The sequence below is a fragment of the Scyliorhinus torazame genome, chromosome 30 (assembly GCF_047496885.1).
Source record: "Scyliorhinus torazame isolate Kashiwa2021f chromosome 30, sScyTor2.1, whole genome shotgun sequence".
NCBI classification, from domain to species: Eukaryota; Metazoa; Chordata; class Chondrichthyes; order Carcharhiniformes; family Scyliorhinidae; genus Scyliorhinus; species Scyliorhinus torazame.
Window position 1 is genome coordinate 34,666,888 of NC_092736.1, and position 25,259 is coordinate 34,692,146.

Consider the following 25,259-nt stretch of genomic DNA (forward strand, 5'->3'; position numbering starts at 1 on the left):
GAGCCTTCTCCCGCGGATGGAAATGGCTGGCACGAGGGGACATAGCTTTAAACTGAGGGGTAATAGATATAGGACAGAGGTCAGAGGTAGGTTCTTTACGCAAAGAGTGGTGAGGCCGTGGAATGCCCTACCTGCAACAGTAGTGAACTCGCCAACATTGAGGGCATTTAAAAGTTTATTGGATAAGCATATGGATGATAATGGCATAGTGTAGGTTAGATGGCTTTTGTTTCGGTGCAACATCGTGGGCCGAAGGGCCTGTACTGCACTGTATCGTTCTATGTTCTATGTTCTATGAGGGCTTGAGGTTCACAAGGAGGAGGTGTTAGCAATTCTGGAAAGTGTGAAAATAGATAAGTCTCCTGGGCCGGATGGGATTTATCCAAGGATTCTCTGGGAAGCTAGGGAGGAGATTGCTGAGCCTTTGGCTTTGATCTTAAAGTCATCTTTGTCTACAGGAATAGTGCCAGAAGACTGGAGGATAGCAAATGTCCCCTTGTTCAAGAAGGGGAGTAGAGGCAATCCCGGTAACTATAGTCCAGTGAGCCTTACTTCTGTTGTGGGCAAAATCTTGGAACGGTTTACAAGAGATAGGATGTATAATCACCTGGAAAGGAATAATTTGATTAGAGATAGTCAACACAGTTTTGTGAAGGGTAGGTCGTGCCTCACAAACCTTATTGAGTTCTTTGAGAAGGTGACCAAACAGGTGGATGAGGGTAAAGCAGTTGATGTGGTGTATATGGATTTCAGTAAAGCGTTTGATAAGGTTCCCCACGGTAGGCTACTGCAGAAAATACGGAGGCATGGGATTCAGGGAGATTTAGCAGTCTGGATCAGAAATTGGCTAGCTGGAAGAAGACAAAGGGTGGTGGTTGATGGGAAGTGTTCAGACTGGAGTCCAGTTACTAGTGGTGTACCACAAGGATCTGTTTTGGGGCCACTGCTGTTTGTCATTTTCATAAATGACCTGGAGGAGGGTGTAGAAAGATGGGTGAGTAAATGTGCAGATGACACTAAAGTCGATGGAGTTGTGGACAGTGCAGAAGGATGTTACAAGTTACAGAGGGACATAGATAAGCTGCAGCGCTGGGCTGAGAGGTGGCAAATGGAGTTTAATGCAGAAAAGTGTGAGGTGATTCATTTTGGAAGGAATAACAGGAAGACAGAGTACTGGGCTAATGGTAAGATTCTTGGTAGTGTGGATGAGCAGAGAGATCTCGGTGTCCATGTACATAGATCCCTGAAAGTTGCCACCCAGGTTGAGAGGGTTGTTAAGGAGGCGTACGGTGTGTTAGCTTTTATTGGTAGAGGGATTGAGTTTAGGAGCCATGAGGTCATGTTGCAGCTGTATAAAACTCTGGTGCGGCCGCATTTGGAGTATTTCGTGCAATTCTGGTCGCCGCATTATAGGAAGGATGTGGAAGCTTTGGAAAGGGTGCAGAGGAGATTTAACAGAATGTTGCCTGGTATGGAGGGAAGATCTTATGCGGAAAGGCTGAGGGACTTGAGGCTGTTTTCGTTAGAGAGAAGAAGGTTAAGAGGTGACTTAATTGAGGCATAGAAGATGATCAGAGGATTAGATAGGGTGGACAGTGAGAGCCTTTTTCCTCGGATGGTGATGTCTAGCACGAGGGGGCATAGCTTTAATTTGAGGGGAGATAGATATAAGACAGATGTCAGAGGTAGGTTCTTTACTCAGAGAGTAGTAAGGGCGTGGAATGCCCTGCCTGCAACAGTAGTGGACTCGCCAACACGAAGGGCATTCAAATGGTCATTAGATAGGCATATGGACGATAAGGGAATAGTGTAGATGGGCTTGTGAGTGGTTTCATAGGTCGGCGCAACATAGAGGGCCGAAGGGTCTGTACTGCGCTATAATGTTCTATGTTCTATCTGTTCTAGAAGGAGGCCAGCACAGAAAGAGGCCAGCCAGCAGCAGGCGTTTAGAATATGTGCCAGCGAGTTGGTTTTGCTACAGGTTACCTTTACACACAGATTCATAGGTCTTGGTATAGCTGGCACACACCCTGCAGCTGAATTTGCACCAGCGATTGCCCAGTCACATTGCCAGACACAAGCGGATAATTGTGCTCTATTCCTTTCCTGCAAGTTACAACGCTTGGACATGCACAGGACTGCCTCAGCCCCAGCCCCCACCCCCACCAGAACTCTTAACCCTGAATCATTGATGCAAGTTATCGTTGAGTAATGAATCTTTTCTCAAGTATTTTCAAAATACTTTCATTGACCTTTAGCAAAAAAAATAAGACAATTATTACAAGAAAGTCCCCAAATTCTCTCAGTTCATTGGAGGTTGGAAATCTCATTTACGGAAATGTCCTGGATTATGTCTTCATCGTTTACTGATGTGTGAAAAGGGCATTTTTACCGAGGGAATTATTGACGCTCGGCACGATGGATACAAGAAGTTGCAATGGTTAAGGACGGCACAGACAGTAGAATAGATAACTCAAATTTAATGAGCCTGCAACAAGTCCAATTCATTTTGTTTGAGTATTGCCGGGTGACACTCAAAACAGACACAGGCTGTAACTGCGCAGGAAGTGTTCCTCCAGTGTTACGATACAAATAAACAGTCAAGGATCTTGTGCCTTTGTTTTTAAGGAACTCTTTTATGAACTTGTCGTGGCACCTTCAAAAAGGTGTGCGTACGGGAACCTCCAGGTGGCTCTGATCCTGCGCCCTATTAACATTTCACCATTTATTTCAAATGGCTTCTCATCTTCCTTCCTTCCAAAGTCATCACTTCACATAACTGTGAGTGAAATATATTTTCCACATTTCTGCCCATTTCACCAGTCTATGTCCTGCAGCCTTTTGCAATCCACCTCACTATTCATTTCCAAGTTTGGTGCAATCTTTGAACACGCAAACCCAGATTATTAATACATTTCAGAAAAAGCATCGTCCCAATAGCAATTCAGGAAAGAGCAACCAAAAAGCGACTCAATAGTTCTTTCACCATTGCTCAACGCATTTTACCGTAAACAATTGTTTACCCTTTTAATACCATTGGTCTCAACTTGGCTAACAAATCTATTAAATGCCCTTTTTAAAGTTCATATAAACATTAACTGCACAGATATGACCCCCTCCATTACTTCATTATAAAACTCGATTAGTTTTGTGAGATATGACTTACTTGCCTTTTGCGACTCTGCATTATTAATTAACCTGCGTTTTTCCGAATGAAAATACATAAACTGACATTTTTTTACCTTCTCGTTTTTTTCTTAAACGCCTCGTCTTCTGCCTGGCAGTGAAACATAGCTGAAGCATCATCAATAACAACAAACAGACTCTAATGCTGCTTACGTTCAATACCCCAGATCAATAAAAGCAATGGTCCATTTTAATATCACGCAGGGCGATTACACGAGACTCAGTTTACCAGACACCACACAACCTTTCTGCACCTGCAATTTCTCCCCATTTCCTTGTTTTCTTTTTGATGCAACGGTTTCAGTTTGGCACTTCACTCTGCACTCGGACTATTGCAAGGAAAAGATTACAGGATTCATTGCCAGTCAGGACAGTCCCTGCTGGCAATTGTTAGGAATTACAAGAATGAAAATGGACAGGTTTAAAACTTACCTAAAGATATGGGAGCTGAATTTGCTTTTTTTTTTTTTAAGATAATTTTTATTAAGGTTTTCACAAAATATCAACAGAATGAAAAAGAAACCCAATAAAATTAAATACAGAACAAAGTAAAACAACCCCCGTGCCCCCCTATACATAAATAATAAATTAACATCCCGAGTTAACACAAAGCAAACATAGCAAATATATACACCCCCTCAGATCCCCGAGGGATAAATAAAACAGAACCCCCCCCCCCCCCGCCGGGTTGCTGCTGCTATTGACCATTGTCTACCGTTCTGCCAGGAAGTCCAAGAACGGTTGCCACCGCCTAAAGAACACTTGTACCGATCCCCTTAAGGCGAATTTCACCCTCTCCAATTTAATAAACCCCGCCATATCGTTGATCCAGGATTCCACGCTTGGGGGCCTCGCATCCCTCCACTTATGAAGAATCCTTCGCCGGGCTACCAGGGACGCAAAGGCCAGAATACCAGCCTCTTTCGCCTCCTGCACTCCCGGTTCCCCTACAACCCCAAATATTGCGAGCCCCCAGCCCGGCTTGACCCTGGAACCTACCACCCCCGACACCGTCCTCGCCACGCCCTTCCAAAATTGAATTTGCTATTTATTTATATGTTTAAGGAATGCATCGTGCATCAAAACAGAACACTTTTTGTTTCCTTTCCACTACTGTTCCCTCTTCTGCTCCATATCCATTGTGATTCCAATACATTATTCACCTGTGGCTGCAATAGCAAATGTCAGTAGATTATTTGACGTGGGGCACAGTAGCTCAGTTTCACTCCGCTCTTACAAGTACATGCATTTGGCATTGACTGAAAAGGTGCCCCTGAAAGATACCAAGGCTTACGACTTTGGCTGATTACGTAGACATACAACATACGGTGCAGAAGGAGGCCATTGGGCCCATCAAGTCTGCACCGACCCACTTAAGCCCTCACTTCCACCCTATCCCCATAACCGAATAATTCCTCCTAACCTTTTTTTGGTCACTAAGGGCAATTCATTATGGCCAACCCACCTAACTTGCACGTCTTTGGACTGTGGGAGGAAACCGGAGCACCCGGAGGAAACCCACGCAGACACGGGGAGAACATGCAGACTCCACACAGACAGTGACCCAAGCCGGAATCGAACCTGGGACCCTGGCGCTGTGAAGCCACAATGCTATCCACTTGTGCTACCGTGCTGATGTTCTTGGCTAGAATACTGGCACTAAGGAGAAGTGTAATCCCGCAACAGGTTAATAATGCCTTGGGGCAGAGAACCCAACAAGGAATAAGAACAAAAGTGAAAACTAAAATTAATCATCTATCGACATGCGAGAAATAGGATGGCTCCTGTATCTTCAAAAATATATTTTAAATTCTGTCACCTAACAATTGCCGATGTTGGAAATTCAGAACGGATATGAATTCCCACAGTGACAATTGCCTTAGTAATGAATATCCATGACGAGATCTCTTTGAACATTCTGTAGTGTGGCCGAATAGCCAACGAATTGCAGTCGATTTCGGCGTGAGAACAGCTAGTGAGTCAGTTTCAGCGGGAGCAATGCGGAAGTGGCTGCTGGGAGGTAAGTCTGTCCTTTAAAAGCACTTGTCTTTGCAGGGGCAGGCCAGTCGATTTCGGCGGGAGAACAGCTGATGAGTCAGTTTCAGCGGGAGCAGTGCAGAAGTGACTGCTGGGAGGTAAGTCTGTCCTTTAAAAGCACTTGTCTTTGCAGGGGCAGGCCAGTGGATTTCGGCGGGAGTGGAGCTGGCTGGTTAGTCAATTTCAGCAGGAGCTGAGAATTTAAAAAAAAAAAATTTTAAGTAGTGTTTTAGGCGGGAACAGGAAGTCGACCCGCGGACGTCTGGGAAGACCCTCACCAATAAATTCTGGTGGAGAGGAAACCCGAGACACTACACGTGTAGTGTCTCCCACCCGCACTCCTCCTCTAACCTAATAATAAAACCCATTGGTCTGAGGTAAGTACCATATTTTATTATATTACATTATTATTTTTTATAAAAAATTTAATTTAGTTGTTAGCCAGATCTTGGTAGAAAGTTAGAGGAATGGCAGGGAAGGGAGTGCAATGTTCCTCCTGCAGGATGTTTGAGGTGAGGGATGCAGTTAGTGTCCCTGCTGATTTTACCTGCAGGAAGTGCTGCCATCTCCAGCTCCTCCAAGACAGAGTTAGGGAACTGGAGCTGGAGTTGGAAGAACTTCGGATCATTCGGGAGGCAGAAGGGGTCATAGATAGCAGCTTCAGGGAATTAGTTACACCAAAGATTGGAGATAGGTGGGTAACTGTAAGAGGGACTGGGAAAAAGCAGTCAGTTCAGGGATCCCCTGCGGTCGTTCCCCTGAGAAACAAGTATACCGCTTTGGATACTTGTGGGGGGGACGATTTACCAGGGTTAAGCCATGGGGTACGGGCCTCTGGCACGGAGTCTGTCCCTGTTGCTCAGAACGGAAGGGGGGAGACGAGCAGAGCATTAGTAATTGGGGACTCGATAGTCAGGGACACAGATAGGAGATTTTGTGGGAGCGTGAGAGACTCACGTTTGGTATGTTGCCTCCCAGGTGCAAGGGTACATGATGTCTCGGATCATATTTTCCGGGTCCTTAGGGGGGAGGGGGAGCAGCCCCAAGTCGTGGTCCACATTGGCACTAACGACATAGGTAGGAAAGGGGACAAGGATGTCAGGCAGGCTTTCAGGGAGCTAGGATGGAAGCTCAGAACTAGAACAAACAGAGTTGTTATCTCTGGGTTGTTGCCCGTGCCACGTGATAGTGAGATGAGGAATAGGGAGAGAGAGCATTTAAACACGTGGCTACAGGGATGGTGCAGGCGGGAGGGATTCAGATTTCTGGATAACTGGGGCTCTTTCTGGGGAAGGTGGGACCTCTACAGACAGGATGGTCTACATCTGAACCTGAGGGGCACAAATATCCTGGGGGGGAGATTTGTTAGTGCTCTTTGGGGGGGTTTAAACTAATGCAGCAGGGGCATGGGAACCTGGATTGTAGTTTTAGGGTAAGGGAGAATGAGAGTATAGAGGTCAGGAGCACAGATTTGACGTCGCAGGAGGGGGCCAGTGTTCAGGTAGGTGGTTTGAAGTGTGTCTACTTCAATGCCAGGAGTATACGAAACAAGGTAGGGGAACTGGCAGCATGGGTTGGTACCTGGGACTTCGATGTTGTGGCCATTTCGGAGACATGGATAGAGCAGGGACAGGAATGGATGTTGCAGGTTCCGGGGTTTAGGTGTTTTAGTAAGCTCAAAGATGGAGGCAAAAGAGGGGGAGGTGTGGCGCTGCTAGTCAAGAGCAGTATTACGGTGGCGGAGAGGATGCTAGATGGGGACTCTTCTTCCGAGGTAGTATGGGCTGAAGTTAGAAACAGGAAAGAAGAGGTCACCCTGTTGGGAGTTTTTTTATAGGCCTCCTAATAGTTCTAGGGATGTAGAGGAAAGGATGGCGAGGATGATCCTGGATAAGAGCGAAAGTAACAGGGTAGTTATTATGGGAGACTTTAACATTCCAAATATTGACTGGAAAAGATATAGTTCGAGTACAATAGATGGGTCGTTTTTTGTACAGTGTGTGCAGGAGGGTTTCCTGAAACAATATGTTGACAGGCCAACTAGAGGCGAGGCCACGTTGGATTTGGTTTTGGGTAATGAACCAGGCCAGGTGTTGGATTTGGAGGTAGGAGAGCACTTTGGGGACAGTGACCACAATTCGGTGACGTTTACGTTAATGATGGAAAGGGATAAGTATACACCGCAGGGCAAGAGTTATAGCTGGGGGAAGGGCAATTATGATGCCATTAGACGTGACTTGGGGGGGATAAGGTGGAGAAGTAGGCTGCAAGTGTTGGGCACACTGGATAAGTGGGGCTTGTTCAAGGATCAGCTACTGCGTGTTCTTGATAAGTATGTACTGGTCAGGCAGGGAGGAAGGCGTCGAGCGAGGGAACCGTGGTTTACCAAGGAAGTGGAATCTCTTGTTAAGAGGAAGAAGGAGGCCTATGTGAAGATGAGGTGTGAAGTTTCAGTTGGGGCGATGGATAGTTACAAGGTAGCGAGGAAGGATCTAAAGAGAGAGCTAGGACGAGCAAGGAGGGGACATGAGAAGTATTTGGCAGGAAGGATCAAGGAAAACCCAAAAGCTTTCTATAGGTATGTCAGGAATAAGCGAATGACGAGGGAAAGAGTAGGACCAGTCAAGGACAGGGATGGGAAATTGTGTGTGGAGTCTGAAGAGATAGGCGAGATACTAAATGAATATTTTTCGTCAGTATTCACTCAGGAAAAAGATAATGTTGTGGAGGAGAATGCTGAGCCCCAGGCTAATAGAATAGATGGCATTGAGGTACGTAGGGAAGAGGTGTTAGCAATTCTGGACAGGCTGAAAATAGATAAGTCCCCGGGACCTGAGTGGATTTATCCTAGGATTCTCTGGGAGGCCAGGGAAGAGATTGCTGGACCTTTGGCTTTGATTTTTATGTCATCATTGGCTACAGGAATAGTGCCAGAGGTCTGGAGGACAGCAAATGTGGTCCCTTTGTTCAAAAAGGGGAGCAGAGACAACCCCGGCAACTATAGACCGGTGAGCCTCACGTCTGTAGTGGGTAAAGTCTTGGAGGGGATTATAAGAGACAAGATTTATAATCATCTAGATAGGAATAATATGATCAGGGATAGTCAGCATGGCTTTGTGAAGGGTAGGTCATGCCTCACAAACCTTATTGAGTTCTTTGAGAAGGTGACTGAACAGGTAGACGAGGGTAGAGCAGTTGATGTGGTGTATATGGATTTCAGCAAAGCGTTTGATAAGGTTCCCCACGGTAGGCTATTGCAGAAAATACGGAGGCTGGGGATTGAGGGTGATTTAGAGATGTGGATCAGCTGAAAGAAGACAGAGGGTGGTGGTTGATGGGAAATGTTCAGAATGGAGTACAGTCACAAGTGGAGTACCACAAGGATCTGTTCTGGGGCCGTTGCTGTTTGTCATTTTTATCAATGACCTAGAGGAAGGCGCAGAAGGGTGGGTGAGTAAATTTGCAGATGATACTAAAGTCGGTGGTGTTGTCGATAGTGTGGAAGGATGTAGCAGGTTACAGAGGGAGATAGATAAGCTGCAGAGCTGGGCTGAGAGGTGGCAAATGGAGTTTAATGTAGAGAAGTGTGAGGTGATTCACTTTGGAAGGAATATCAGGAATGCGGAATATTTGGCTAATGGTAAAGTTCTTGAAAGTGTGGATGAGCAGAGGGATCTAGGTGTCCATGTACATAGATCCCTGAAAGTTGCCACCCAGGTTGATAGGGTTGTGAAGAAGGCCTATGGAGTGTTGGCCTTTATTGGTAGAGGGATTGAGTTCCGGAGTCAGGAGGTCATGTTGCAGCTGTACAGAACTCTGGTACGGCCGCATTTGGAGTATTGCGTACAGTTCTGGTCACCGCATTATAGGAAGGACGTGGAGGCTTTGGAGCGGGTGCAGAGGAGATTTACCAGGATGTTGCCTGGTATGGAGGGAAAATCTTATGAGGAAAGGCTGATGGACTTGAGGTTGTTTTCGTTGGAGAGAAGAAGGTTAAGAGGAGACTTAATAGAGGCATACAAAATGATCAGGGGGTTGGATAGGGTGGACAGTGAGAGCCTTCTCCCGCGGATGGAAATGGCTGGCACGAGGGGACATAGCTTTAAACTGAGGGGTAATAGATATAGGACAGAGGTCAGAGGTAGGTTCTTTACGCAAAGAGTAGTGAGGCCGTGGAATGCCCTACCTGCTACAGTAGTGAACTCGCCAACATTAAGGGCATTTAAAAGTTTATTGGATAAACATATGGATGATAATGGCATAGTGTAGGTTAGATGGCTTTTGTTTCGGTGCAACATCGTGGGCCGAAGGGCCTGTACTGCGCTGTATCGTTCTATGTTCTATGAATGATCACTGGCACTTTGAACTGCTGACCCTAACTATGCCGACACAGAGGGCAAAATTTAATGGCGTTGTCAGTGGCCCTACCCAATCAGCTCTTTAGTGCTAGAACCCCACCAGGAGCAGTGGCCACAACTGGGACTGCAGGAGACCCAGGGCACATCATCATTTCATCGAATCATAGACAAGTCTGCTCCAGCCCTGAGCATGAGACCCCAGACATGGGCTCGCCAGGGCCAGTCAGTCAGGGCAGGAGGGAACCTTCCAACAAGGTCAGCCTTGCTGTTCATGGAGCACACAATGCCCAATCCGGGGAGCTCCCCCTGCCGCCCGTAAGACCTTAAGACATAGGAGCAGAATTAGACCATTCGGCCCATTGCAAATGCTCTGCCATATCTCATCATGTGCCAGGCTCGGCCTGATTTTCTCTGAGCAGAGTCAACGCGTCCTCATCAGGTGTCAGGCTCAGCCTGATACAATTCAAGGTGGTTCGCCAGGCACACATGACGGTGGCCCGGATGAGCAGGTTCTTTGGGGTGGAGGACTGTTGTCTGAGGTGTGCAGGAGGGCCTACAAACCATGTCCACATGTTTTGGGCATGTCCGGAGCTTAGGGGATTCTGGCAGGGATTTGCGGATGTCAACAAGGGTGGCGCCGAGCCCAGAGGTGGCAATTTTTGGAGTGTCGGAAGACCCAGGAGTCCAGGGGGCGAGAGAGGCTGAAGTTTTGGCCTCTGCCTCCTTGGTAGCCCGGAGATGGATGTTATTAGCGTGGAGGGACTCGAAGCTCCTGAAATCAGGGGTATGGGTTAGCGACATGGCTGGGTTTCGCAGACTTGAGAAAATTAAGTTTGCCCGGAGAGGATCAACGTTAGGGTTCGTCTGGAGGTGGTAGCTGTTTATCGACGTCTTCAGATAAAATTAAACTGTCAGCAGATTCAATAAGTGGGGGGGGGGGGGGGGTAGGGGGGAGTTAGGCTATGCACTGAACTACCTTTACATTTGTATTTGCACCTTTTATTATTATAAAACCATAAATGCCTTAATAAAATGTTTGTAAAAAAAAAAAAAAGAGACGGCTCAGCCATTCAATCAATGCCGATATTATCCCATCCCCATTCTCCTGCCTCCTCCCCACAACCTCCGATCCCCTTATTAATCGAGAACCTATCTATCTCTGTCTTAGAGACACTCAGGCCTCCACAGCCTTCTGCGGCAAAGAGTTCCACAGGTTCACCACCCTCTGGCTGCAGAAATTCCTCCTCATCTCTGTTTTAAAGGATCTCCCTTCAGTCTGCAGCTGTGTCCTCTGATTCTAGCTTTTCCTACTCGTGGAAACGGCCTCTCTATCCAGGCCTCCCTCCACAGGGAGACTGCCAGGGTATATCTGGCACTCCCACCAACTGTGGGCAGAGTAACTAATTGGCCACTTAAGAGTCTCAATTAGCCTGGGCGTGAGAAGGCTGGCCTCGACCTTTACTGTCCAAAACTGCGTACAGTTCTTTTTCATTCATAGAATTTACAGTGCAGAAGGAGACCATTCGGCCCATCGAGTCTGCACCGGCTCTTTGAAAGAGCACCCTACCCAAGCCCACACCTCCACCCTATCCCCATAACCCAGTAACTCCATCCAACACTAAGGGCAATTTTGGACACTAAGGGCAATTTATCATGGCCAATCCACCTAACCTGCACATCTTTGGACTGTGGGAGGAAACCGGAGCACCCGGAGGAAACACGCACACACGGGGAGGATGTGCAGACTCCGCACAGACAGTGACTCAAGCCGGAATCGAACCTGGGACCCTGGAGCTGTGAAGCAATTGTGCTATCCACAATGCTACCGTGCTGCCCCACAGTCGCCACATTACCAAAAGGTGCAGAGGAGGTTCACCAGGATGTTGCCTGGTATGGAGGGCGCTAGCTATGAAGAGAGGTTGAGTAGATTAGGATTATTTTCATTAGAAAGATGGAGGTTGAGGGGGGACCTCATTGAGGTCTACAAAATCAAGAGGGGTGGATAGCAAGAAGCTTTCTCCGCCAGAGTGGGGGACTCAATTGTTAGGGCTCACGAGTGAGAGGGGAAAAGTTTAAGGGAGATATGCGTGGAAAGTTCTTCACGCAGAGGGTGGTGGGTGCCTGGAACGCTTTGCCAGCGGAGGTGGTAGAGGCGGGCACGATAGCGTCATTTAAGATGTATCTAGACAGATACATGAATGGGCAGGGAGCAGAGGGATATAGATCCTTAGAAACCGGAGCACCCGGAGGAAACCCACGCAGACACGGGGAGGATGTGCAGACTCCGCACAGACAGTGACCCAAGCCGGGAATCGTACCTGGGACCTTGGAGCTGTGAAGCAACAGTACTAACTCTGACTGGTGCACTGCTCAGCTATTGGACACTGACTCACTGTTGGGAAACCACACAAAGGGCAGCAATCAAAGACCAGGTGACAACATTTACATCTCTGAATCTGATACCAGCAATCACAGTTCAAAGAACAAACAAACAAAGAACAAAGAAATGTACAGCACAGGAACAGGCCCTTCGGCCCTCCAAGCCCGTGCCGACCATGCTGCCCGACTAAACTACAATCTTCTACACTTCCTGGGTCCGTATCCCTCTATTCCCATCCTATTCATATATTTGTCAAGATGCCCCTTAAATGTCCCTATCGTCCCTGCTTCCACTACCTCCTCCGGTAGTGAGTTCCAGGCACCCACTACCCTCTGCGTAAAAAAACTTGCCTCGTACATCTACTCTGAACCTTGTCCCTCGCACCTTAAACCTATGCCCCCTAGTAATTGACCCCTCTACCCTGGGGAAAAGCCTCTGACTATCCACTCTGTCTATGCCCCTCATAATTTTGTAGACCTCTATCAGGTCTCCCCTCAACCTCCTTCGTTCCAGTGAGAACAAACCGAGTTTATTCAATCGCTCCTCATAGCTAATGCCCTCCATACCAGGCAACATTCTGGTAAATCTCTTCTGCGCCCTCTCTAAAGCCTCCACATCCTTCTGGTAGTGTGGCGACCAGAATTGAACACTATACTCCGTATGCCTTCTTGACTACCTTCTCCACCTGTGTTGCCCTTTTCAATGACCTGTGGACCTGTACTCCTAGATCTCTTTGACTTTCAATACTCTTGAGGGTTCTACCATTCACTGTATATTCCCTACCTGCATTAGACCTTCCAAAATGCATTACCTCACATTTGTCTGGATTAAACTCCATCTGCCATCTCTCCGCCCAAGTCTCCAGACAATCTAAATCCTGCTGTATCCTCCGACAGTCCTCATCGCTATCCGCAATTCCACCAACCTTTGTGTCGTCTGCAAACTTACTAATCAGACCAGTTACATTTTCCTCCAAATCATTTATATATACTACAAAGAGCAAAGGTCCCAGCACTGATCCCTGTGGAACACCACTGGTCACAGCCCTCCAATTAGAAAAGCATCCCTCCATTGCTACTCTCTGCCTTCTATGGCCTAGCCAGTTCTGTATCCATCTTGCCAGCTCACCCCTGATCCCGTGTGACTTCACCTTTTGTACTAGTCTACCATGAGGGACCTTGTCAAAGACTTTACTGAAGTCCATATAGACAACATCTACTGCCCTACCTGCATCAATCATCTTAGTGACCTCCTCGAAAAACTCTACCAAGTTAGTGAGACACGACCTCCCCTTCACAAAACCGTGCTGCCTCTCACTAATACATCCATTTGCTTCCAAATGGGAGTAGATCCTGTCTCGAAGAATTCTCTCCAGTAATTTCCCTACCACTGAAGTAAGGCTCACCGGCCTGTAGTTCCCGGGATTATCCTTGCTACCCTTCTTAAACAGAGGAACAACATTGGCTATTCTCCAGTCCTCCGGCACATCCCCTGAAGACAGCGAGGATCCAAAGATTTCTGTCAAGGCCTCAGCAATTTCCTCTCCAGCCTCCTTCAGTATTCTGGGGTAGATCCCATCAGGCCCTGGGGACTTATCTACCTTAATATTTTTTAAGACACCAAACACCTCGTCTTTTTGGATCACAATGTGACCCAGGCTATCTACACACCCTTCTCCAGACTCAACATCTACCAATTCCTTCTCTTTGGTGAATACTGATGCAAAGTATTCATTTAGTACCTCGCCCATTTCCTCTGGCTCCACACATAGATTCCCTTGCCTATCCTTCAGTGGGCCAACCCTTTCTCTGGCTACCCTCTTGCTTTTTATGTACGTGTAAAAAGCCTTGGGATTTTTCTGAACCCTATTTGCCAATGTTCGCCAGAGGGCGCCAGAGGGTGCGCACAATTAGGACCCAACTTCGATCGATGCATTTCAAGAAAGCAAATATTTGAACATGGCAGGCAGTTTGAACTTCTGCCACTGATTTAAAATTCTGTCGCAGGACAGGCATTTTATCTAATCACCCCCCTGCGATTATCATACAGAATTAAGTGTTCATACTGGAACACGAGCATTATAAAGTAAAACAAGTAACTGCATCCATGAAAAGAGGGAATATGCTCCATCTCTCTTGTGGAATCTCTGGTAAACTGAGGCTCATATCCTCTGCTCTGATGACATAGACTCAAAAACTATGCTTCCAATGTTTAAGATTTTGAGTTTCAAGTGTAGCAGGGAGCGGCTCGACATCATTACTCTCAATTCAATACTGCAAAATGCTTCACCAGAGGGAGGAAAAAGAAATAACTTGAGAACAGCAGTCAGAGGAAGAAAAATAATTCAGCAGAAGGCATTAGTGAAGACTGAAGATGAAAATTTGAAGTCAATTGTCACTGAAACGCAGTAAGAGTCAATTTTTAAACATTAAAAGACATGTTCTCATAGAAAATGTACATTCCAAAAGCAGCAACAGCATGCATCATATATACTAATGTAGAAGGCGATCTCCAAAAATTCCACACACCAAATCCATCACTCGTGTCTGCATTACTACCAAGCAAAAGTCTCACCTTGATTTTGATTAGCTTTGCTCTCTATTTGTTCATGTTTAAAATCAGTAATTTCCCACCAGCTATAGTAGACAGCTGCGTCACTCCACTCCCCTAACACTGCAACATTTAAATTGCAACTCTCCCTCCCGACTTCAGTTGCACCTCCCGCTGATAATTACACCGCCACGCCATGTCTGTCTTACTGGGCTGTCTTGAAACACTCCAGCAGGATAGACATTAGCTCTCCAGCCCAGAACACGGGTTTCCCATCTTCTACACAAGTATATATGGTACATCCAAAATAAGAAAGCATGCCTCAAATTGTAGATTGTTCGTTTAACCTTATTTTTGGTATGCATTGCCCCAGTTTTGCTAAGGAAACATGTCTCCAGCCAGTTGCCTTCCCATCTTGAATGAACCCATCCTTTCCCATTTGCCGCATGCACAGACAAGATATGGGCGGACAAATGTGTACCGGAAAGGATTGCCATGAACCAATGCAAATTGCTGTTTGTCCAAAGGAAGTCCATGTGTCTTTCCCCTCTCAAAAGGAAAGGAAGTTTCTGCATGCAATGTAATTACTGTGTCCCTTGCATAGAAGCTGATGGAGCGAATTGAGGTACATAATGCAATATTTATAATTGTCACTTCACAGTCGGATAAGATGTGAACTCATTCTCACATGCAAGGCTAACCTGCTTGCGGTCCAGCTAGGCGACAGCAATTTAACCAGCGCTGGTGAGCTGCAACTTAACAAGTGGGTACTGCACTTCAAAGATTGTGTCTTTGCACACAACATACAACTCTTGCAACAAAATACAGTATTATCAAAAATATTCTGTCGACATTATAAGAGCACAACAAAGAAAAAAGCAACAGGGGTTACACAGCAAGAGGATATGACGTTCTACATCACTCGACGATAAATGAATAGAATTCAAAGATGAGCTAACACACATCTTTCTTCACACCTCAGACCCGCATGCCACATCGTGCATGGCACTTTACTGGGTCTCCGAGCAAGAAGACTTCAGAACATGTTATGCTGCATATACACTGCATTGGTCGGAATGGCTTCAGTGGCATTGGAATGGGTTTCCACCTTTACCTTGGAGTGTGCCAACCTAAATAAGTGACTTCCCTCATTGGCAAGAAGCAACTCGAAGAGCTGTTGCCCTTCTCGGTGGCTGTGTACAGGCTGAGCACTCGCCCAGCAACAAAACAGTTATCCATTTGCTGGGCTGTATGGATCTTACTATTGGGTAAAGATAAGACAGTGACTAATAAAAGCCGATAGAGAATTCAGAAGTCTTTACCCAGAGTGGTAAGAATGTGGTACTTTTACCACATGCAGTATCTGAGATGAATCACAGGAGAACAGGGTACTGGGAGGTCAGGATAAACTAGGGTGGGGAGGGTCACTTGGAGCAGGTAGATAGACCAGTTGGGTTGAGGTTGAATGGCCTGTATAATCTATGTAAAGACCATACTCAGAAATAAAGTTGGGGTTGTGAACATCAGATAATGCCACTGGAAAACATAAAACAAGGGTTAGCAGAGTTTTAGATGACCACATGTTCATGGAGGGTAGAATGCAGGGAACCTGCCAGATGCGCACTGGAATAGTCAAGTCTAAGGGTAACAAGCTAATGATGAGGGCAGATGAACGTAGATAACAGCAGAATCAGGCGACGCCATGGAGATGGGAGTCTGTTTTAGTGATGCCGTGGATAAGGAAACGCATTCCATGTTAAATATGAAGGCAAGGATGCAAAAACTCCGGTTCAGTCTCAGACAGTTTGGAGCTGGGGAGAAAAGCAATGGTTGTGGACAGACCAATATTTAATTGCAGGGAGTTTCAGCTCATCCAATATTGGCTGATGAATAAGGAGGTGAACCTTCGAATGAGGCACAGGAGTCCGGGACTTGAAGCAGGACTAGGCCATTCGGCCCCTCTAGCCTGCCCTGCCATTCAATAGGATCATGCCAGATCTGGTTGTGGTCTCAACCCCCATTTTAGCTGCCCTTTCATAATCCTGTACTCCATTGTCTTTCTAAACTCCATCCCAGCATTGTATAAACTCAATGATCCAGTCTGCACGGTGTTGTGTGGAATAACATTCCATAGACTTACAACCCTCAAAAGAAAATAATTCTCCTTAGCTGCTTCCTCAAAGGAAGACCTCTTATTTTTAGAAAGTGTCCCCGAGCACTCGTCTCTCTTACGTGGGGAAAATGCCCTTTCAAGTCCCCTCAGGACCTAACCTGGCCTCACAGGACAACTCCTTCATTCCAGGAACCAGTCAAGTGAATCTTCTCTACACTTATTCTAATACAATTCTATCCTTTCTTGAGTAAGCAGCCCAACACTGTCAAACTGTCCCAAATGTGGTGTCGCCAATGCCCTGCTAACTTTAGCAAAGCTTCCCTAACATTACACTCCTATTACAATGAACAATATTCCCTGCTGTTAGCAGTGCTGTGGGTGTGCCTACACCGTCGGGACAGCAGTGGGTCAGAAGGCAGCTCACCGCCACCTTCTGAAAGGCAACTAGGGATGGGCAATAAATGCTGGCCTGACCAGTGATGCCCACAGCCCGTAAATTATGTTTTTAAAACTTCCACTTGCTGTACCTGAGCACCAACGTGTGATTCATGTCCCAGGACATTCGGATCAGTCTGTACTGTGTAATTCTGCAATCTCCCTCAATTTCCACTTGCTTCACCTTTGCAGACTCTTTAGATCCTTTGAACTACTTTCTTTCTGACCCATCTTTGTATCAGCAGAAAATTCATCAATACAACATTCTGGTCCCTTTATTCAAATCATTGATATAGTTGAGACCCCAGCACTGGTGTCTCGCCAACCTGAAAATGACCTATTTAACCCCACTCTCAGTTTCCTCTTAGCTAACCAATCTGCTTTCCATGCTAATATATTACCACCTACACCACGAGCTGTTGTTTTGTGCAGTAACCTTTGACGTGGCACCTTGTCAAATCGGTTTGGAAATCCAAGTACACCACATCGTCAGGTTCCCCTTTAACCACGTTGGTCGTTCATGCCTCAAAGAACCGCAATAAATGAGTCAATGCGATAGAGGTGGATGGGGTCAGCGTAGAAGAAAACTAATACTGTGTTTTCAGATGATGACACCGAGGGGTAGAGAAAGAGGGAGGGGGGGGGTCCACATTCAAACTTGTTGCTCGAAATAGCCAAATGATGCAGAGCAGGAACCAGCAATGTTGAGTCATGCAGGTGAAACTGTAGACGGCATATCAGAGGAGGTCATGGGGAAACTAGATTCTAATCATAGGTCCTTGGGGATTGCATCGGCTTCTGGAGAAAGGTGCACAAGAAAACAATGAAATGCTGGTGATGGGGCAAAGAAAAGCCACATGGCTGGTCACCAATATTGGACGTTTGAGCCACAACTGGGGTAACATTTGGATTGGATTGGATTTGTTTATTGTCACGTGTACAGAGGTACAGTGAAAAGTATTTTTCTGCGAGCAGCTCAACAGATCATTAAGTACATGGGAAGAAAAGGGAAGTAAAGAAAATACATAATAGGGCAACACAACATAGACAATGTAACTACATAAGCACCGGCATCGGATGAAGCATACAGGGTGTAGTGTTAATGAGGTCAGTCCATAAGAGGCAGAAACTGACCATTGGGATGAGGCGTGAAAGAGATGCAAATGTGCTTCCACCCTCTTGGGCTTTTCATCTTGTGCCCATGAACACAGTGTGCGGAAAAGGTCAATCGAGAAAACTATTTCCAAACAAAATGTGAAAAAAGGACAATAGGACACAGATCATAGAATCCCTACAGTGCAGGAGGAGGCCATTTGGCCCATCGAATATGCCCCGACCCTCAAAGAGCACTCCACCAAAGCCCACTCACACGCCCTTAACCGAGCCATCTTGGGACACTAAGGGCAATTTATCACGGCCAATCCACCTAACCAGCACATCTTTGGACTGTGGGAGGAAACCGGAGCACCTGGAGGAAACCCACAGTCACCCAGAGAATGTAAAAATTCTACACAGTCACCCAAGGTCGGGATTGAACCCGGGTCCCTGGCACTGTGAGGCAGCCGTGCTAACCACTGTGCCGTCAATCAGCAAGGCAAATTAAGGAATGACAGCTGGAAGCTTTGAAACACAAATACCGATACATTTCAGATAGTTTAATAAAACAAAAAGAATGTGAAACCATGTCACAAATAACGGGGTGTTGCAACAGGCCTTTCCGGTTGCACGGATCAACCTATTCCGAAAAGCCTCTCACCCATCATTATCCTGCAACCTTGGGAATTGAGAATCGGAAAACGTGATGGTGCTGCCATCAGTCAGGCTAAACACGGGTATTGGTGAGCTGCTGCACTAATGGGTCTGAAAGGTTGAAGACTTGGGGTAATGAGATTGGATTCATTTATTTGGCCGCTTTGGGAGGTGGATTCTGCAGGTTGGCTTTTTCTTCACATATATCGCGGTAGATTATGAATTTTAATGGCTCCATCCTTGCTGTCGACATTATCTAATATTTCTTGGTCGTCCACCCCGGTCATTTTAAGTTGCTTAACCCAAGTCCTCCGTTGGTTATTTCTCAGAGTATAAAGAGTTTCCTGCACTGCTTTATTTAAATTACTTAATTCAAATTACTAGATGAGGCAAACCTTTCCCTGCCACAAAAAACAACTTGGAATTAAAAGCTCACGGTCGTGTATATGGTCACTTTCTTAAACCAGTCAGAAAAAGAAAATCAGAGCTTACCTGGTGATTCCTACATAAGCAATCTCCTGTTTGCTTTCATTATTAACGAGCGACAGTCCCAGGCTATGAAGTGACACTGTGATTCCCTTGTCAAACTGCTTCAAGTCCTCAGCCTGCTGTGCTTTAGAGAGAACGGCAACATCTTCAGTGAACACCAACACGCGCTGTCGCCCGTCGAGGAACGATACCCAGTGAATCTGATTGCTGCTTTCCCAAAGGAACTGCCCAAACTGATCCTATAAAATAAAAAATTACTCTATCAATGAGATGGCCGAGCCAGGGGACATCCCTGGCAAAGCTTTTAACTTTATTATGCTGTACCTTGCAGCCCATACAGAAATCAGACTACAACGAGGAGCTAACTTCCCACTGCTTTATATTAAAGTACCATCTTGATCAATTGGGCCAGTGGGCTGATGAATGGCAGGTAGAGTTTAATTTAGATAAATGTGAGGTGATGCATTCTGGTAGATCGAATGGGGGCAGGACCTCCTCAGTTAATGGTAAGATGTTGGAGAGAGTTATAGAACAAAAATCTAAGGGTACAGGTTCATAGCTCCTTGCAGGTAGAGTCGCAGGTGGACAGGGTGGTGAAGAAGGCATTCAGCATGCTAGGTGTTATTGGTCAGAACATTGAATATGGGAGTTGGGACGTCTTGTTGAAGTTGTACAAGACATTGGTAAGACCACACATGGAATACTGTGTTCAGTTCTGGTCACCCTATTATAGGAAGGATATTGTTAAACTAGAAAGAGTGCAGAAGAGATTTACGAGGATGCTACCGGGACTTGATGGTTTGAGTTATCAGGAGAGGCTGATTAGGCTGGGACCTTTTTCCTTAGTGTAGGAGGCTTAGGGGTGATCTTATAGAGGTTTCTGAAATAATGAGGGGCACAGATCAGGTAGATAGTCAACATCTTTTCCTAAAGGTAGCGGAATCTACAACTAGAGGGCATAGGTTTAAGGTAAGAGGGGAGAGATACAAAAGGGTTCAGGGGGGCAATATTTTCACACAGGGTGGTGAGTGTCTGGAACGGGTACAATTTTGTCTTATAAAAAGCATTTAGACAATTATATGGGAAAGCTGGGTATAGATGGTTATGGGCCCAATGCGAGAAATTGCGACTAGCTTAGTGGTAAAAACTGGAACGCGTGGACAAGTTGGGCCGAAGGCCCTGTTTTCATGCTGTAAACCTCTAAGACTCAATGAGCAGAGAATCATGGAATCCATTCTCCGCTGTTACATCTTTCCTCGAATATAGCTACAGCCTCAACACCCAGGACAGGTGCAATTGTTTGCAAAGCAATGTTTGGGTTCCTCTCATATTTCCGAGTGCAAGGCCATCCCAAGAGACATTCCTGCACTCCAAGAATGTCGGGATCATGCAAATCACCTGAACTTCAAAATGTTTTCCTTCATTCATTCTCAAGATGCACCTTGTCAAATGCCTTCTGAAAACTTAAATATACTACATTGACAGGATTCCCTTCATCCAACCTCAAAGAAGTCCAACAGATTGGACAAACACAACTTTTCTTTCATGAAATCAAACTGACTGACCGAGCAATAACAGCAATTTCCAAATACCCTGTTATCACATCAAAGAACAAACAAAGAAATGTACAGAACAGGAACAGGCCATTCGGCCCTCCAAGCCCGTGCCGACCATGCTGCCCGACTAAACTACAATCTTCTACACTTCCTGGGTCCGTATCCCTCTATTCCCATCCTATTCATGTATTTGTCAAGATGCCCCTTAAATGTCACTATCGTCCCTGCTTCCACCACCTCCTCCGGTAGCGAGTTCCAGGCACCCACTACCCTCTGCGTAAAAAACTTGCCTCATATATCTACTCTAAACCTTGCCCCTCTCACCTTAAACCTATGCCCCCTAGTAATTGACCCCTCTACCCTGGGGAAAAGCCTCTGACTATCCACTCTGTCTATGCCCCTCATAATTTTGTATACCTCTATCAGGTCTCCCCTCAACCTCCTTCGTTCCAGTGAGAACAAACCGAGTTTATTCAACCGCTCCTCATAGCTAATGCCCTCCATACCAGGCAACATTCTGGTAAATCTCTTCTGCACCCTCTCTAAAGCCTCCACATCCTTCTGGTAGTGTGGCGACCAGAATTGAACACTATACTCCAAGTGTGGCCTAACTAAGGTTCTATACAGCTGCAACATGACTTGCCAATTCTTATACTCAATGCCCCGGCCAATGAAGGCAAGCATGCCGTATGTCTTCTTGACTACCTTCTTCACCTGTGTTGCCCCTTTCAATGACCTGTGGACCTGTACTCCTAGATCTCTTTGACTTTCAATACTCTTGAGGGTTCTACCATTCACTGTATATTCCCTACCTGCATTAGACCTTCCAAAATGCATTACCTCACATTTGTCTGGATTAAACTCCATCTGCCATCTCTCCGCCCAAGTCTCCAGACAATCTAAATCCTGCTGTATCCTCCGACAGTCCTCATCGCTATGCGCAATTCCACCAACCTTTGTGTCGTCTGCAAACTTACTAATCAGACCAGTTACATTTTCCTCCAAATCATTTATATATACTACAAAGAGCCCTCCAATGAGAAAAGCATCCTTCCATTGCTACTCTCTGCCTTCTATGGCCTAGCCAGTTCTGTATCCACCTTGCCAGCTCACCCCTGATCCCGTGTGACTTCACCTTTTGTACTAGTCTACCATGAGGGACCTTGTCAAAGGCCTTACTGAAGTCCATATAGACAACATCCACTGCCCTACCTGCATCAATCATCTTAGTGACCTCCTCGAAAAACTCTATCAAGTTAGTGAGACACGACCTCCCCTTCACAAAACCGTGCTGCCTCTCACTAATACGTCCATTTGCTTCCAAATGGGAGTAGATCCTGTCTCGAAGAATTCTCTCCAGTAATTTCCCTACCACTGAAGTAAGGCTCACCGGCATGTAGTTCCCGGGATTATCCTTGCTACCCTTCTTAAACAGAGGAACAACATTGGCTATTCTCCAGTCCTCCGGGACATCCCCTGAAGACAGCGAGGATCCAAAGATTTCTGTCAAGGCCTCAGCAATTTCCTCTCCAGCCTCCTTCAGTATTCTGGGGTAGATCCCATCAGGCCCTGGGGACTTATCTACCTTAATATTTTTTAAGACACCCAACACCTCGTCTTTTTGGATCTCAATGTGACCCAGCATTATTAGGTTAATGTTGGCATGGGATCTTTTATATCCATATTTTGGCTCGAGTGAATCTGGGGTGCATTCGAGAACAGACAGACAGCCTTGGTTATATCTCATCTGATAGACAACATTTATGATTAGTTGGTACTCCCTGTTTTGCTTGTCAGTCTCAAACTAGGCTCAAGTCCTGGGTGGGGCTTCACCACCAACTGAGCCAAGGTGCGTTGAAATGGGAAGAAAGTATTTTCTGTTCAAAGCAAATCAGTTTCATTCTCTCAGATCATTTTAGACTCTTAATATGTTATTTATATGACGTGTTTAATGCATCCATCATACTTTGCTACAGATACAAAGCTACCTTGGGTGTCCGACTCGGCTCACTAGTAGCTTTCTCTTGTGTGAGTTAGAATGTTTTGGCTTAAATTCTATAGACTTGAGCACAAAATCTAGGTTCCAGCATTTTCACTATTACCAATGCCGGATAACTGGCCTGTAATTACCCATTTTCTCTGTTCTCCTTTCTTGAAAAGTGAGATTATATTTGCTACTTTCAATCTATCAAGAATATTCTAAAATTGTGGAAATTCTCAAAGATGAAAATCAGTTGTGGCAAATATGGGACCTAACTTGGGAGTTGACACTGTCAGTTATATATCAACCAGAAGGTAAAGGTAAAGTCTCCACAGTCCCAGATGACCATAGGTTGCTTTCCCCTTTGAGGGGGGGAGCTGACTGGTGGTGGTTTAACCTGAGGGTCACCACACCTCAGGCGAGGGGCGAGGTTGGGAAGGCAACACAAGAAGTACGGTGTACAGCAAGAGTCATCGCAAGATGTATCTAGATTGTGTTAGTCAGTTACTGTAAAGATCCTTCGAATTTTATATACCGTTTGAGTCAAGTTACAACCACTCAGTTAACTTCCAGCTCACAGTAATCACCCTATATTCCAAATTACTTACACTTAATTGATTGGGGTTCGAAGTAAAATGTTAAGTCTGTTTGACCAAGTTACCAGCGTTCAACCAGGTTCCAGTGCAGGTAAACATTTAAGAATTCAATTTTTTGGATGGGTATTATCTACGTACCTTTAACAGGTCAAGTTCTCCAGTTTTCCAGGCACAGCCCCAGTTAAGTTTCCTGATGGCAGTGGGGTCAACCCATGCAAATAATCGAGCCTCCCCCGGGTCGAGTATCAACTCGTCCTGTAATCCACTAGAGGGCAGGAAAAGATTAATGGGTCGTTAGAAGAGCGCAAAATAATCGTGTCATGTTATCCCTGTACAAGAATAGCACACAACTCTTGCACATATCTTTGCGAGTACAACTGCTTAGCCTATGCAGAACTTCAATGTGCAGAGGAGCTAGCATGTTGACCTGTAACATTTAGCTAAATGTTTAAGATACACGGCGACACAGTGGTTAGCGATGCTACCTCACAGCGCCAGGGACCAGGGTTCGCTTCCGATCTTGTGTTCCTGACTGTGTAGAGTTTGCACTTTCTCCCCGTGTCTGCGCGGGTTTCCTCCAGGTGTTCCGGTTTCCTCCCACAATCCAAAGATGAGCAGGTTTAGCACAGTGGCTAAATAGCTGGCTTGTAATGCAGAACAAGAGCAGCAGCGCGGGTTCAATTACCGTACCAGCCTCCCCGAACAGGCACCGTAATGTGGCGACTAGGGGCTTTTCACAGTAACTTCATTGAAGCCTACTTGTGACAAGAAGCGATTATTATTATTATTATAGGTGGATTCGCCATGCAAAATTGCCCCTAAGTAACCAAAGATGTGTAGGCTAACTGGAGTCACGGGGATAGGGCAGGGGGAGTGGGCCGAGGAAGGGTGCTCTTTCAGAGGGTCGCTGCAGACTGGATGGGCCGAATGGCCATCTTCTGCACTGTAAGGATTGTATGATTCTACATTTTGGGGTGGTTGACAGGACTTCACGTGGATATCTCCCGAGAAACACAGGACCTCTGAGTGCGGCCTAGATTTTGTGCTCAAGTCTATAGAATTTAAGCCAAAACATTCTAACTCACACAAGAGAAAGCTACTAGTGAGCCGAGTCGGACACCCAAGGTAGCTTTGTATCTGTAGCAAAGTATGATGGATGCATTAAACACGTCATATAAATAACATATTAAGAGTCTAAAATGATCTGAGAGAATGAAACTGATTTGCTTTGAACAGAAAATACTTTCTTCCCATTTCAACGCACCTTGGCTCAGTTGGTGGTGAAGCCCCACCCAGGACTTGAGCCTAGTTTGAGACTGACAAGCAAAACAGGGGGGTACCAACTAATCATAAATGTTGTCTATCAGATGAGATATAACCAAGGCTGTCTGTCTGTTCTCGAATGCACCCCAGATTCACTCGAGCCAAAATATGGATATAAATGATCCCATGCCAACATTAACCTAATAATAAAACCCATTGGTGTGAGGTAAGTACCATATTGTATGATTATTATTATTTTTTTTTTTTAAATGTAGTTGTTAGCCAGATCTTGGTTGAAAGTTAGAGGAATGGCAGGGAAGGGAGTGCAGGGAAGGGAGTGCAATGTTCCTCCTGCAGGATGTTTGAGGTGAGGGATGCCGTTAGTGTTCCTGCTGATTTTACCTGCAGGAAGTGCTGCCATCTCCAGCTCCTCCAAGACCGAGTTAGGGAACTGGAGCTGGAGTTGGAAGAACTTCAGATCATTCGGGAGGCAGAGGGAGTCATAGATAGCAGCTTCAGGGAATTAGTTACACCAAAGATTGGAGATAGATGGGTAACTGTAAGAG

At 45.9% G+C, this 25,259-nt stretch overlaps 1 protein-coding gene across 1 annotated transcript in view; it reads right to left on the reverse strand.

Annotated features, from left to right (window-relative positions):
• vps13c (vacuolar protein sorting 13 homolog C) overlaps positions 1-25,259 on the reverse strand; it is a 473,104-nt gene that overhangs the window by 83,725 nt on the left and 364,120 nt on the right. The window contains 2 exon segments of the mRNA XM_072493103.1: positions 19,301-19,536; positions 23,569-23,695. Of these exon segments, the coding sequence (XP_072349204.1) occupies positions 19,301-19,536; positions 23,569-23,695 (363 nt within the window).